Source organism: Sceloporus occidentalis, unplaced genomic scaffold (genome assembly GCF_023333645.1).
Source record: "Sceloporus occidentalis isolate IW3139 unplaced genomic scaffold, rSceOcc1.0.p SCAF_96, whole genome shotgun sequence".
Taxonomy (NCBI): Eukaryota; Metazoa; Chordata; class Lepidosauria; order Squamata; family Phrynosomatidae; genus Sceloporus; species Sceloporus occidentalis.
The window spans coordinates 94,089-106,880 of record NW_028317076.1 but is presented as its reverse complement, the minus strand read 5'-3'; the positions used below and the strand labels follow the sequence as shown (position 1 = coordinate 106,880).

The 12,792-nt window shown below is 38.9% G+C and overlaps 1 protein-coding gene across 1 annotated transcript in view; it reads right to left on the bottom strand.

The window, feature by feature from the left end:
• Nucleotides 1–504: 504 nt before the first annotated feature.
• Nucleotides 505–12,792, bottom strand: part of LOC149284250 (sushi, von Willebrand factor type A, EGF and pentraxin domain-containing protein 1-like) — a gene marked incomplete at its 5' end in the record, with an annotated part of 99,793 nt that continues 87,505 nt past the window's right edge. The window contains 4 exons of the mRNA XM_089496931.1: nucleotides 505–535; nucleotides 1,443–1,536; nucleotides 7,047–7,142; nucleotides 7,589–7,684. Coding sequence (XP_089353057.1) covers nucleotides 505–535; nucleotides 1,443–1,536; nucleotides 7,047–7,142; nucleotides 7,589–7,684 — 317 coding nt within the window. The remainder of the gene's footprint in view (nucleotides 536–1,442; nucleotides 1,537–7,046; nucleotides 7,143–7,588; nucleotides 7,685–12,792) is intronic.

The following is a 12,792-nucleotide window of genomic DNA, read 5'->3' as shown; positions in this document are numbered from 1 at the left end:
TCGGCTAGCTGAGCATGGCGTGGGGCGATATTCCCCAAAATGCAACAATAGATACTTGCTTAGCTTACCACATATTTTAAGGGTAATGGATACAAGTATAGTTTGGTACGGTTTGTCCCTTTGGATGCCTAGAATATGAATCCAACCCTGACAATGGGAGTTGCAGTTTTAAGCTGATTGTTCTGGGAAATGTCTATTCTTAATATGCAGCAAAATACTATTAGGCAGTGAAATATATAACATACATATACTTTGGTGAATTGTAGCAGTGATGAAAATATATACAGTAATCATTTCTAATTAACATTCAACCTTCAGCAGCACATAATTAAAGCACATTTGCATATGAAAATACAGATGAATTATTTTGTTGTTTTTAAAAAAAAACAACTTAAAGCATACTAAAATATATCACATTAGAACACTCAAAATTTGAATTAAAATGCACCCAGATAATATTCAGGATGAAATGGCTTCCCTTTTGTGTGACAAATTCATTCACTGCTAAAATGGAGAAAATCCGCTTTTTCTTTTCCTAAAAGAAACAAAAAGAATCGAAGAAGCCATTATAATGTGATTAAAAAAACCTACAAATGTGGTATATCAATTGAATGTGCAGGGCTTCATTATAATATCAATGAAAGAATGCAAACGGAAATGGGTCATTTGGGCTCATTACTATGCCCTGCTGATGCCCAAAGGACTATTGTGCATGAAAATTGGAAAATTATAAAGCTGCTTTACATCTGTCAATATTATAGCAGAGATTTCGTGGGTGAAATAACTTTTTCAAACATATACCGTATTACACTGTATTCCTAAGAGGACATTACTTCGTCATCGCCACCTTATTTCTATTTTTATTATTATTAGTCATTGATTTATATAGTAAATATAGGCATCATATGATGCCGCACTGTACAACCCTGTAATTTAATAAGATTTATAAAAAATTAATTTGTGTATAGAGTAAATTATTGAAGGGAAATTATATATACATGTACATGTTTACATAGACAGCAAAATATCCTAAAACCAAAATTATTCCAAAAGCCGGTAACCACATGATAGCTTTGCTGAGATAACCTTGATGTCCTCACATGCTTGAATACAACATCACAAATGGTGATTAGTGCAAATGCAGATCTTGAGCTATTCTGGAACTACTACATATATATATATATATATATATATATATATATATATATACCTGGTCTGGCGGTGATTTATGACCAGGAAGTACCAGGTACGTCCCGGTCTTGAAGGGGTTAAAGGTATGTTTACAGTCAAACATGTCTTATAGTCTGAAAATGTCACGTCGATAATATGATACATGACACATTTTGGGTCGCAGGGTTGTCCGTACCAAAAACATATCAGAATGCCAAATCCATTAGAAAGGACAGAGATACTTTGTGTGTAACACAGACAGAAATTCTTACCTGGAGCAGTCTGGACCAGTCCAGCTTGGAGGACAATGGCATCTGTTTGGTCTTACACACCTACCTCCGTTTAAACAAGGAGACTGACACACAGCTGAAACAAAAAAAAAAAAACATGGACAAAACTTCTAATGTAATCAATAAATCAATGCCAGTCATAGTCTATCGATATACAGTCTTGAAATAATAGTCATGTATTCACATAGATGTGTAAAAAGTAACATATGCACTGGAAACAGCAGAACCGTAGCTAGCTCCTTTTGCGGCCATTGCAAGAATTGAATATAGTGCCCATCCAGCTATTTGCATATATACACATACACTACCCTTACACACAACTGTCCACACACACTGCCTTTACACATACCTGCCCATAAACACAAATGTACACATACACTGCCCTAACACACATTTGCCCATACATGCTGCCTTTACACACACCTGCCCATTAACCCCTTCAGGACCGGGATTTTTAAACTAGGGTGTCGCTAAAGGACCGGAGCCGTTTTTGTGTTTTTGCCATGTCTTTCTTCAACTGTAATTTCTCTCTTTATCAATTGGTGCACCCACACAAATCATATATTGGGTTTTTTCAGCACAAGTAGGGCTTTCATTTGAAACCATATTAAGCTGGGTAGTACATTGTTTTGTTTGAAATAAACTGGAAAAAGTGGGGAAAAAATGAAAAAAATGCATTTTTTTACAGTTTTGTATACATACAAATTGTACACACATTGAACCAATGGGAAAAAATTATCCCAAATATATTCATTAACTTGTCCTGATTTGGAAACCAGCCAACATGGCCTGGATTTGTATCTATTTTGACCAGTATAGGGCAAATATTGCAAGGCATGCATCACGTTTTTGAAATGTAATTTTGTCACAGATACTGATTATCCCCCCAAAATTATATGTTTATGAACAGTAGATAAGTCAAGGTGTACAACTAGGGTCATTTTGACACTTTTCAAACAGGGATTTTATCGCCAATTGCTGCCAAATTTTGAGGTATTTTTATATTTTTTTGTTTTTTTTGCATATGTTGCTTTAGATTTTATATTATATTTTGTATATAATATGTGCAACTGCAGAACATCCCCCGGTTCCAACAAGGCCTCACATGCATGGTTCATGCATTTTTTGAGGAAGCTATGAGGGCAAAACTGGAACATGCGCATTTTAGTTTTCAAATTTGGAATTTTCCGAAAATGGTTTACTGGGCCCATATCCCATTTTGGAGATTTTGGAAGCCCCCCACTGTAAATTACCCCATAAAAGTATATATTTATGAACAGTAGACAAGTCAAGGTGTTCAACTAGGGTAGTTTTGACAGTTTTCAGCCAGCCATTTCTTCACTGATGTCTGCCAAACTTCACAGGGAAATTATTTTATTGCGTTTCTAACGCATACATTTCAATGTTGCACTGAATTTCTTGCACACCATAAGTGCAACAGTGGAAGAAAACACCACATTTTGTTCACCAACATCCCCCGATTCCAACAAGGCCTCACATGCATGGTTCATGCATTTTTTGAGGAAGCCATGAAGCCATAACTGGAACATGCGCAAGTTTTCAGAAATTGGTTTACTGGGCCCATATCTCATTTGGGACATTTTGGGTGTATTTTTTTAAAAAGTAAGAATGCATTGTGAGTTGCAATCTGCATTATATAAATGGCTACCTTTTTATACCACGTATTGGTTTTTCTCATTATGAGGTATGGCTGCAATAATTGATCGGCCAAATCCACTCCCCCATATGCCTATTGTAGGCCTTGATGCAGGTAGGCTTTCTTTGGACCTGAGTTTTCCCCCGGACAGGAACAGTGGCATCATCATGAATCGTGCTTAACATGCACACATCCTTCTTCTCCCTATATTTTACAGCCAAAAGTTCTTGTTGGCGTAAAGCTAAGGATGCCCCATATTTTAATTTGGTTTCCCTAATCTGTTTTGGGACCCCTATTCTGCTCTGCCTTATGGTGCCACAGGCCAAGGTGTCCATGCAAAACAACAACTTGAACAAAGGGACACTTGTATAATAGTTGTCCATGTACAAGTGGTACCCTTTGTTCAGTAAGGGGCAAACAAGGTCCCAGATAATTTTTTCACTTATGCCCAGATGGTCTGGGCAACCTGGTGGGTCAAGCTTGGCATCTTTCCCCTCATAAACCCGGAAGGAATATGTGTAGCCACTACTGCTCTCACATAATTTATAAAATGTTACCCCATACCAGGAGCGTTTAGAGGGAATGTATTGCTTGAACCCTAACCGGCCTTTAAATTTCATTAGGGACTCATCAATACTAATTTCGCTTGGGGGTATAAACGGCAGCAAATTTAGTTTGGAAGTGAGAAATAAGGGGGCGAATTTTAAAAAGCCTGTCATATGTGGGGTCATCTTTGGGAAGGCACTGGGTATTGTCATTGAAATGTAAAAAGCGGAAGAGGAGTGCATACCTTCCCTTGTTCATGGTGTTGAAAAATTGGGGTTGAAATAATGGGGTCTGTGCTCCAGTACGACTTTAAAGTGGGCTTTTTTATTATCCCCATTATCATGGTGAGTGCCCAGAATGTTTTTAACTCGCACACATCAGTGGGAGTCCATGCCTTTTGCTTGTTTGCTTTATTTCTAAATTCCTGGGCAGCGTACAAGTTAGTCAGGTAAACTAATGCCTCCCAAAACTCATTGCCCATGAACAGCTCCATAAACTGGCTTGGGGTATATTCTGCGACATCCGGCTGAATGCCGGAATTGGCAGTGAAGGGGGGAACATCTGGAAAAGTGCCAGCTGCAGAGATCCACTCATCAGAGGGATCAGGAGTAGTAGAAGAAGCAACACGGCTCCTTTTAACTGGGGGTGCAGCATCATCAGAGCTGCTGGTAAACTGGCCCACATCAAAATCTGACGCAGTGTCAGTGGCAGAGTCTGACGCAGTGTCAGTGTCTGAGGCCAACATTTTATATGCCTCTTCCACCGTATAAAACCTATCCATATTTTTTTTTTTTATATATTTTTTTTTTGCCCTACCTAACCCTAGACCCTAACCCTAATCCCTACCTAATCAATTCCCCACTAACTGATAAATTCCCCACTAACTAATCAATTCCCCACTAACTAACCCACAGCCACCCACCCACAATTTTAAGAAAAAAAAAAAGAATTAACCCCTTAGGGTCAAATGCTGCTGATTAGCAGTGAAAAAATTATATCAAAATTATTTTTTTATTTATTTTTAATACAAATCGCTCGGGACTCTCTTCAACAACGTGCTCTGTCTCTCTCCAACTCACAACCACGAGTGAGGAGGAGGGAGACAGGGTAATATAGGCAGATACAATGTTTACAAACATTGTATCTGTCAATATTCAAAAGCATGCACGTGATTCGCTTTTCAAACGATCACGTGCATGAAAGTGACGGCGATTGGCTGCTGCACGATCGCTGGGGTCGCCCAGCGGTCAGTAGCAGCCAGCCCTTCGCGATCCCAGCGTCAAGTGCGACGGGGGACCGCTTTTCGGCGGCGACGTACCTGGTACGTCTCGGTCTACCGGTGACCGGTAACCAGGAAGTACCAGGTACGTCCCAGACCAGAAGGGGTTAACTCACATATACACATGCACTGCCCTTACACACCCGTCTTTATACACACATATGCAAATGCACACACAAGCTTACAAACACATAGATAGGTAGATTCAATTTGCCCCAGTTTGATTCTCTTCTTATTTTTGGGTTTAATCTTGTTGAGGTTGGGTATTTTGTTAGGGGTGGGCTGATTTTGGTCTGGCTCATAGATGTGGCCAATCTTAAGGCACAGTCTGCATCGTCTAGGGTTGCTGCAGTCTTTTGTTGTGTGTTCCAAGGCTTCCACAATGGTTACAAATAAAGTCTATACAGTTCTCTTTGTTGTGCTAGCATCCCAGCATAATAGAAGTCACTATTCGTGTTTCTCAATTTAAAGCAAGCTGGGGGTGTCCCTGGTCCTCTAATACAGTCTCTGTCTTCATTACAAATTACTGTGAACTTCCATTTTAGTTTTGCAGAGTTGCTTAAGGAAGGTCACCATATCTTCAAGGTATAAACATAGAGTATACCTTTACTATAGGCAAGTAATCACTAATGCCATGCAGCATACCTTTTAGTTCTTCATCTCTCTCCTTTGCACATTGGAAAGATTTTCTAGCCCTTCTTCAACCACATTTTTCAGTCCACGATCTTCCCATTGTTCCACTTAAAACTGAATTCTCACTGTGTTCTTTAGCCACGCATAAACCAGCGCTGAAGGATTATCTACCTCCATTGGATTTAAAGGCTTTTGAGAGCACACAAAGTACTCAAAGCTATATAAATACTAACTTTCTAAATAAATAAAATAAAATCTGAGACAGAGGTCAACTGTTACCACACCATTAAATAGCCTTCATTGGCCTTGTGAGTGGGGTCCGGTTGGTCTCCCTCTAGCTGGAAGTGAGCAAGGAGGTCCACATTTGGACTCACCTTTTCAAAAGTCCAAACGTGATCCCTGAAGGGCAAAATACTGCACAAAATAAATCTGAGATGAACTCACAGAGGACATCTTAAGTTTTAGTTCTCTTGTGCAAGTACATATTAGTCTGATCCTGCCATGATATGTGGACCTCCTTGCACTCTTGTGCCTAGAGAGATACCAACTTGACCCCACCAATGAGGCCTAGGAAGATCAATGTATGTATGGAGTTGTTGGTTTCCTCATGCAGAGGACCTTTGTCTTGCATTTCAACAAGGTTAACTGATAAATAATTATTTAAAAATGATACAGGATGTGGATATACTTTAAGAGATCTGTGGTGATTGCTCACACTACGCCAGCAAATTAGTTCATTTTGAGGGGGTGTCAGAAGGTCATATGTGACACGTTGTGGCAGAAAACAGCAAGTGAGAAAATAAACTATGTGACCCGATACTTCCTAAATCAGCATGGGATTAAGGAGAACCAATGAAAAATTTCATTTGTGTGTTTAAATAGGTACAATGGTAGCACAAAAATGATTCCCACCACAAAGGAAAAGTTCCCCAACTTTATGTGATTTATACTCGCCTAGCTTTTAGTTTGGGGTACTAGAATAAAGTTTCACCTACAGCAAGATACTACATTGCATCTATAGTCTTAGACAATTGTCAACTTTCAGGGGTCATGGAGCATGGACCTGCCTCACCTATCCACCTACCTTGAATCTTAAGGGTAGGACATCCTATTACTCTATAGTACATTGCGAGGTGGCCAAGTGGGAACTACAACTGCCATGTGTGATACAAAGCACAGACCTATATAGATTGTACAGCTCAGTGGGCGGCCAGGAGTGATCAGAGGATCTCCCTAACCAGCCCATGATCCCCACTAACAGTGGGGCAGCTTGGTGAACAGTGGGAGTTCACCTGAAAATTCAAGCAGATATAAAGGCAATTCATATTTTGTAAATAATTTTAATTTAGGTTAATTAAAATTAAATACATTATTAAAAATTATGATCACGATCTGGCAAGTGACAGTTGCTCTTTAAGCGTATATTTCCCCAGTAATGGATTAAAGCATAATGAAGGTGACACTGACTTACCAAGATGACAGCGAGATCCAGTCCATCCTGGCTGACAGTCACATCTATACGGTGCAGTGCAGCGACCTCCATTCAAGCAAGGCAGGATGCATATAGCTATGGGAAAAAAATGATAAAGAACCCTTAAGCTTTATTAGTAAAGTACTGATTAGTAAGAGACCTGATGCTTTAGAATCAACATCAGAAATTGTATCCACAGCAGTTTATTTTAGTGTTTTCTGCATTTAACATTAAATGTCTTAAAAAATCTGTTTTATAGGCGAGATATGTTTTCTTATAGTATAGTGAGTAAAATGTTAATGACAATATCATAGCTGCCTGCCGCTGACTGTATATAAATTGTGTTCAGGCCTTAACTGGTCAACAGGGACACTTCGCAAATGCCCTGTGAGCCACTGTTTGGCTTACTATTTTAATTACCAAGAATATATTGCCTTTGGCAATCTTATTTTAATAACCAGTTTACAGCCTCCATCCAGCCTTGAATGAATGTTACACCACACCAACACTTGAACAGTTTATGGCTCAATAACAACACTTACGCTCCTCGCAGAGGCGTCCCATCCAGCCATCTGGACATGAACATGCATTTGGCCTTTCACAAACACCACCGTTCTGACATGGAAATCTGCACACAGCTAAAAAATAAGAGATAAATAGGTGTTTAAATAAAATGTTCATAAGTCGTCAAAACATTAAAGGTTAAATAATTTCTAAAAGAAAAAAAAACTATTAAATTACATTTCTCCTGCTTGTTTCTACACCAAATTTAAATTAAGAACACATCTGTGTAACTCAAGTTCATCACATATTTTCACACCACAGCTAAACTTGTAATAAATGATATTTTTCTCTTACACTGGTTATTTTTTCACATACACAACATACTAATAACATTTATTTTGAATATTATATGTGGTTATTCACCACAAAAAAGGCAGCTATATGAAAGAACCTGATATTACTAGAACTGTGTTCTATCTGGACCCAAATTTTGAGCCATAGCTATTATGTTAGCATACCACCCCAACAGTTCAGGTGTTTTTAAATGGGAATACCTATGCAGCAAGAGGCAGGGGTGAGCCATTACCATTAGTGGGTTGGGCCAGAAGCATGGCCACCTGGCCACCTTACATGAAGAGCCACCTTGCATCGATCAGCTGCACTTTGCCTCAAGGATAGCACTTGGGATAGGGATCTGTGCTGCAGTCGCATTGATTTTACAGCTCCTTGGGCCTGTCACGGGACATCAGAGTGAATCCACCTCAACTGACCTATAATGCCCGCTGACCAAAAGCAGGACATTGGTCAGCTAGCTGGGAAAGTTGAACAGAGCCCAAAAACTGGAACTCTCCAGCGACAACCAGGATTGTTGGCAGGTATGTGTTAGGTGCTGACCCAAGACAACGCCCCCAGCACCTACTTCAGTGGTGTGCCCTTTCTATTGATGTCATAACCTGCTACTCCTCGTATAAGGAAACAGAATGTTATGGAGGTCCTCCATGATGAAGTTTGCAGTTCTTTTTACCACCTCTCCTCCATTTTTGTCAAGTTCATGGGACCTATTCAAGTCAATAGACGATGCAATGTATCCTACACCTACTTTGGGCCATGGGAGTGTACATATCCCTGTGCAACCAGTGGCCATCAGGCATGAAATGATTATGATTTTTTTTTTTGCATCAAGCTTTTTTTCCTTTTATATTTTTGGTGTCTCCTTTACTGACGGAGGCAAGGGGGATGCAGAATAGGGTCTCTATTTTTTTCAATATTAATTAAATTTTATAGGAGAGGGTGAATGTTTTTGTTAAGATATGCTAGTTCCAAGCAAAGTACTTCCTTCCAAGCAAAGAAACTTGCAACATTTAAAGTCACAGACACCTGCATGCAAGTTGTTTAAAAATGTTAGCATGCAAGGCAATTAGGGTGACTACATTTTATTTCTGCCATTCAGGGACACACTATGAAGCGCATGAGATCACACACACAGGTGTGTATATATATATATGCGTTAGACATGGATTTTTAACTGCATAATATGTACTTATCTCTTTGAAGTAAACACTATGATTGAAATATGATTTCAAAATAACAGCTGAAATGGCATTTTTTTAATACTACCCCCTGATTAATATTAATATTAGACCCTTCTGACAATATGTATAAATATAAGCCCCTGCTGCCAATAAATTTTCTATTGAAAAAATTGGACCCTTACGCAAGTTTTACCTTGGGCCCCGCTCCACGCTCCCTAGCATGCAATCACTCCCTCACCAAAAAATATAGATCAAATAAACAATACATAAAACACCACTTGCATGTATAGATCAACTGAATAAGACATACAAACCTTATATTTGCAGGTATACATAAATAATGTATGGAAAGATAGCATAGAAGGTATAGATCAACACATTAACACACAAACCCAGCTTTGCATGTATAGATCAATTGGAATTCACATGTGAGCAGTGAAGGCATAGAATCAGACATACAAATCCTGTATTTGCAGGTTTACAATAATACTGTATGGAAACATACCATTGCAGGTATAGATCAATAGAACACACAAACCTAGCATTGCAGATATAGATCCATTGGAAATCACATGTAAACTCAGCACTGAGAGTATAGATCAAATAAACACATGGAAACAGTATTCCAGTTATTGATCAATTGAATAAGACATACAAACCATGTATTTGCAGGTATACATAAATAATGTATGGAAACATACCATATCAGATATGGAACAACAGAATAACACATAAAACCAGCTTTGAAGGTATAGATCAATTGGAATTCACATACAAACTCAAAATACAAAGCATTAAAGGTATAGATAAAACCCCCTAAATTACAGAAATAGACCCTGACCAGCACCCAGATAACACATATAGGACTTGTCAACTTTGTCCCCAAACAGCCTGTCCTATACCATCTTTGTCCCATAAACACCCTGCCTGTGCAATCTTGGTCCCCAAGGCTCAAACACCCTGCTTGTGGCATCTTTGCCTTTCCACAAATCAATTATACATCTATGATACACAAAAACACTTTTACAGTCACTCACTAATTCACACTTTCATTCACACAATCATTTATTCTCTCACCCATTCACACAAATCATTTACACGTATTCATTAATGTATTCTCACAAATTCTTTAATTCTCTCCCTCATTCAGACAATTCATCCACACATTAAATCATACTCTCCCTCATTCAGACAATTCATCCACACATTAATTCATACTTTCCCTCATTCAGACAATTCATCCACACATTAATTCATACTCTCACTCATTCACACAATTCATCTACCCCCTCTCCCTCCCTTCTCACTATCTACCCCCTCTTCCTCCCTTCTCACTATCTACCCCCTCTCCCTCCCTTCTCACTATTTACCCCCTCTCCTCCCCTTCTCACTATCTACCCTCTCTCCCCTTTGTAGTTCACTTACCTTCCAGAAGTCCTGTGGTGGGAGCGCGAGGCCTCTGTCTGCCTGCTCTCTTGCTGTGTGCGCTGCTTCACTGCTGAGTGTCAGAATATGATGTCATATTCCGGTGCTCAGCATGAAATGCCAGCACCGTGACCGAGCTAGAGGCCTCATGGAAAAGAATGAGGGGTGTCGAGCGGTTGCTGAAAACTTAATTAGCGACCGCTCGGTGCCCCTCTCCACGTAAAAAAAAGGACATAATTTCAATTTTATTGAGGTTGCCTGTGACCCGGGACTTAAAGTCCCATTGCGGGACTGTTCCGGGCAATCACCTGACTTAATGAGTAGACTCTCTTAAGAGGCCCGGGTTAGGTAGAAAGTTTCCAGAAATACTCAAAGGTCATGTGTAAAAGTTTCTTAATTGCCAATCCTTGACTTTTTATATGATTTAACAACATTGATTTTTACAAAAGTATGACTGCAGAACATTTTGCCTGATGCACATGGAAATCACCAATCACACCTGCCTTGCATACAAGGCAACTTATAAATGATTCTGTGGTAGTGACTTACTGATGATAGCAACAAAATTGTTCTAATTACTCATCAGGGGGTAAAGCTACTCCAAATTGTCCCCCCTATTCTAACAGGGATTTACTACATACCACTGAGAAGCTTTGTAGATGGGATGCTCAGACATTGTTACAAGCGAGTACACTATAAAGGGGATCATCTTTAGACACTGTCAGTCTGCCCGAGCACCCTAAAACTTAGAGATTCCCTAGTTCCCAGGTATGCCAGTTTAGGCTATTTGAATGAAAACTTTATGCACTGTTGCTTTTTGGCTATTTCTAAATGCACATTGGGTATGTGTGTAAACTGCACATCAGTAAACAATACAATAGTGTATATATTGGATATTAATACAATAGTCTAGATCAACTGTTATCCTTATATAATAGTCCACTTTAAAATCCAATATTCCTTGTTATACTGCATCATTGTTTTATTAGGGTTATAATCCAATTTATATTAGTGCAGCACAATAAACTCCAAACACTAATACATATCAATGATCAAATTTCATCTTAATATCACTGTCTCTTTTCTCCATGCCCAGAGGTTACTGTATAGTAAACAGTGGCCACCAAGATAATTTTCCATGTATCGTTTTGTTTCCATTTTGTTCAGTATTTTGCTGCTTCATAAATAGGCAATGATGACAGCAATAAAATCTTCTCAGGTACTGAAAATAAAAAACTTTCTCAAGAGAATGGTTACATCTGTATTATACCCTATATAAATACACAGTTATAATGTGATTCATAACGTTAATGTCTCTTAGCTTGCAATATATCCTGATTTGCTCTTTTCTGCAACTGCACATTTTCTATACAAAGGAAAGTTTTATTTCTCTTTTTATAGCTTTATCATTTTATTGGATGGGACTTTTCTAATTTCCAGTCTTATTGTTTTCTTTAAAATTGTTTACTAATTCATAATAATGTATTTCTCAACAGTCATTTTGTATAAAGCAAAACACTTATCCCAAAGCCCAAAGGATATATTAATAATGTAACGTAAAGAGTGAACTGAAAGAACATTACGTTACAGGAAGAAACATAGCACTTTATGTCATCAGATCTGAAGTTCTGACAATGAATTCTGGATATATGTACTAGAAAATGTATCACTTTTTTTCTTAGGAATTTTTCTTAGGAATAAGCATATTGATACTGTTCATTGATAAATAAAGCTTTCTTACAGAAATGACTTACATACAATATGCATCAGAAAGGTTCACCCCCAGCTAACATGTGTACTTTAATATATAGGTGTCAGAGGAAGGTGAGCTTCCCTGTAGAAATAGTGGAACCCAGTGGCAGAGAACCAGATAAAAAATAAAATAGTCCGGAACGTAGTAACAGATGAGGGCATAAGAGATATTGTGGTCAGCCCAATCCATGGTCAAGGCAGACAGTGGAGATGCAAAAAGGGAAGCCAAGGGTAAAAAAACAGGGAATCCAATGATATGGGGAAGGTAACAGGAGCGGGAAATTAAGATTATAGCGCATCGTGTTTGTGTAAAGTAGCAGAATAACTCAGCATAGAAGCTAGGAATAGGCTGGGCTTTAAAGCCCACAGGAGCCAGGAATGCCCTCATTGTCCAGAAAAGGCATGAGTGGCTAATCCCTGGGGACCTATGGTATCTGCAGTGGGTGTGTATATTAGACACTTCCTGTGCCGATGCTAAGCCGGTGATGTTCTGTTTCCGGCACCCACACGGCCATTTCTGCGTGGGCTGGCTC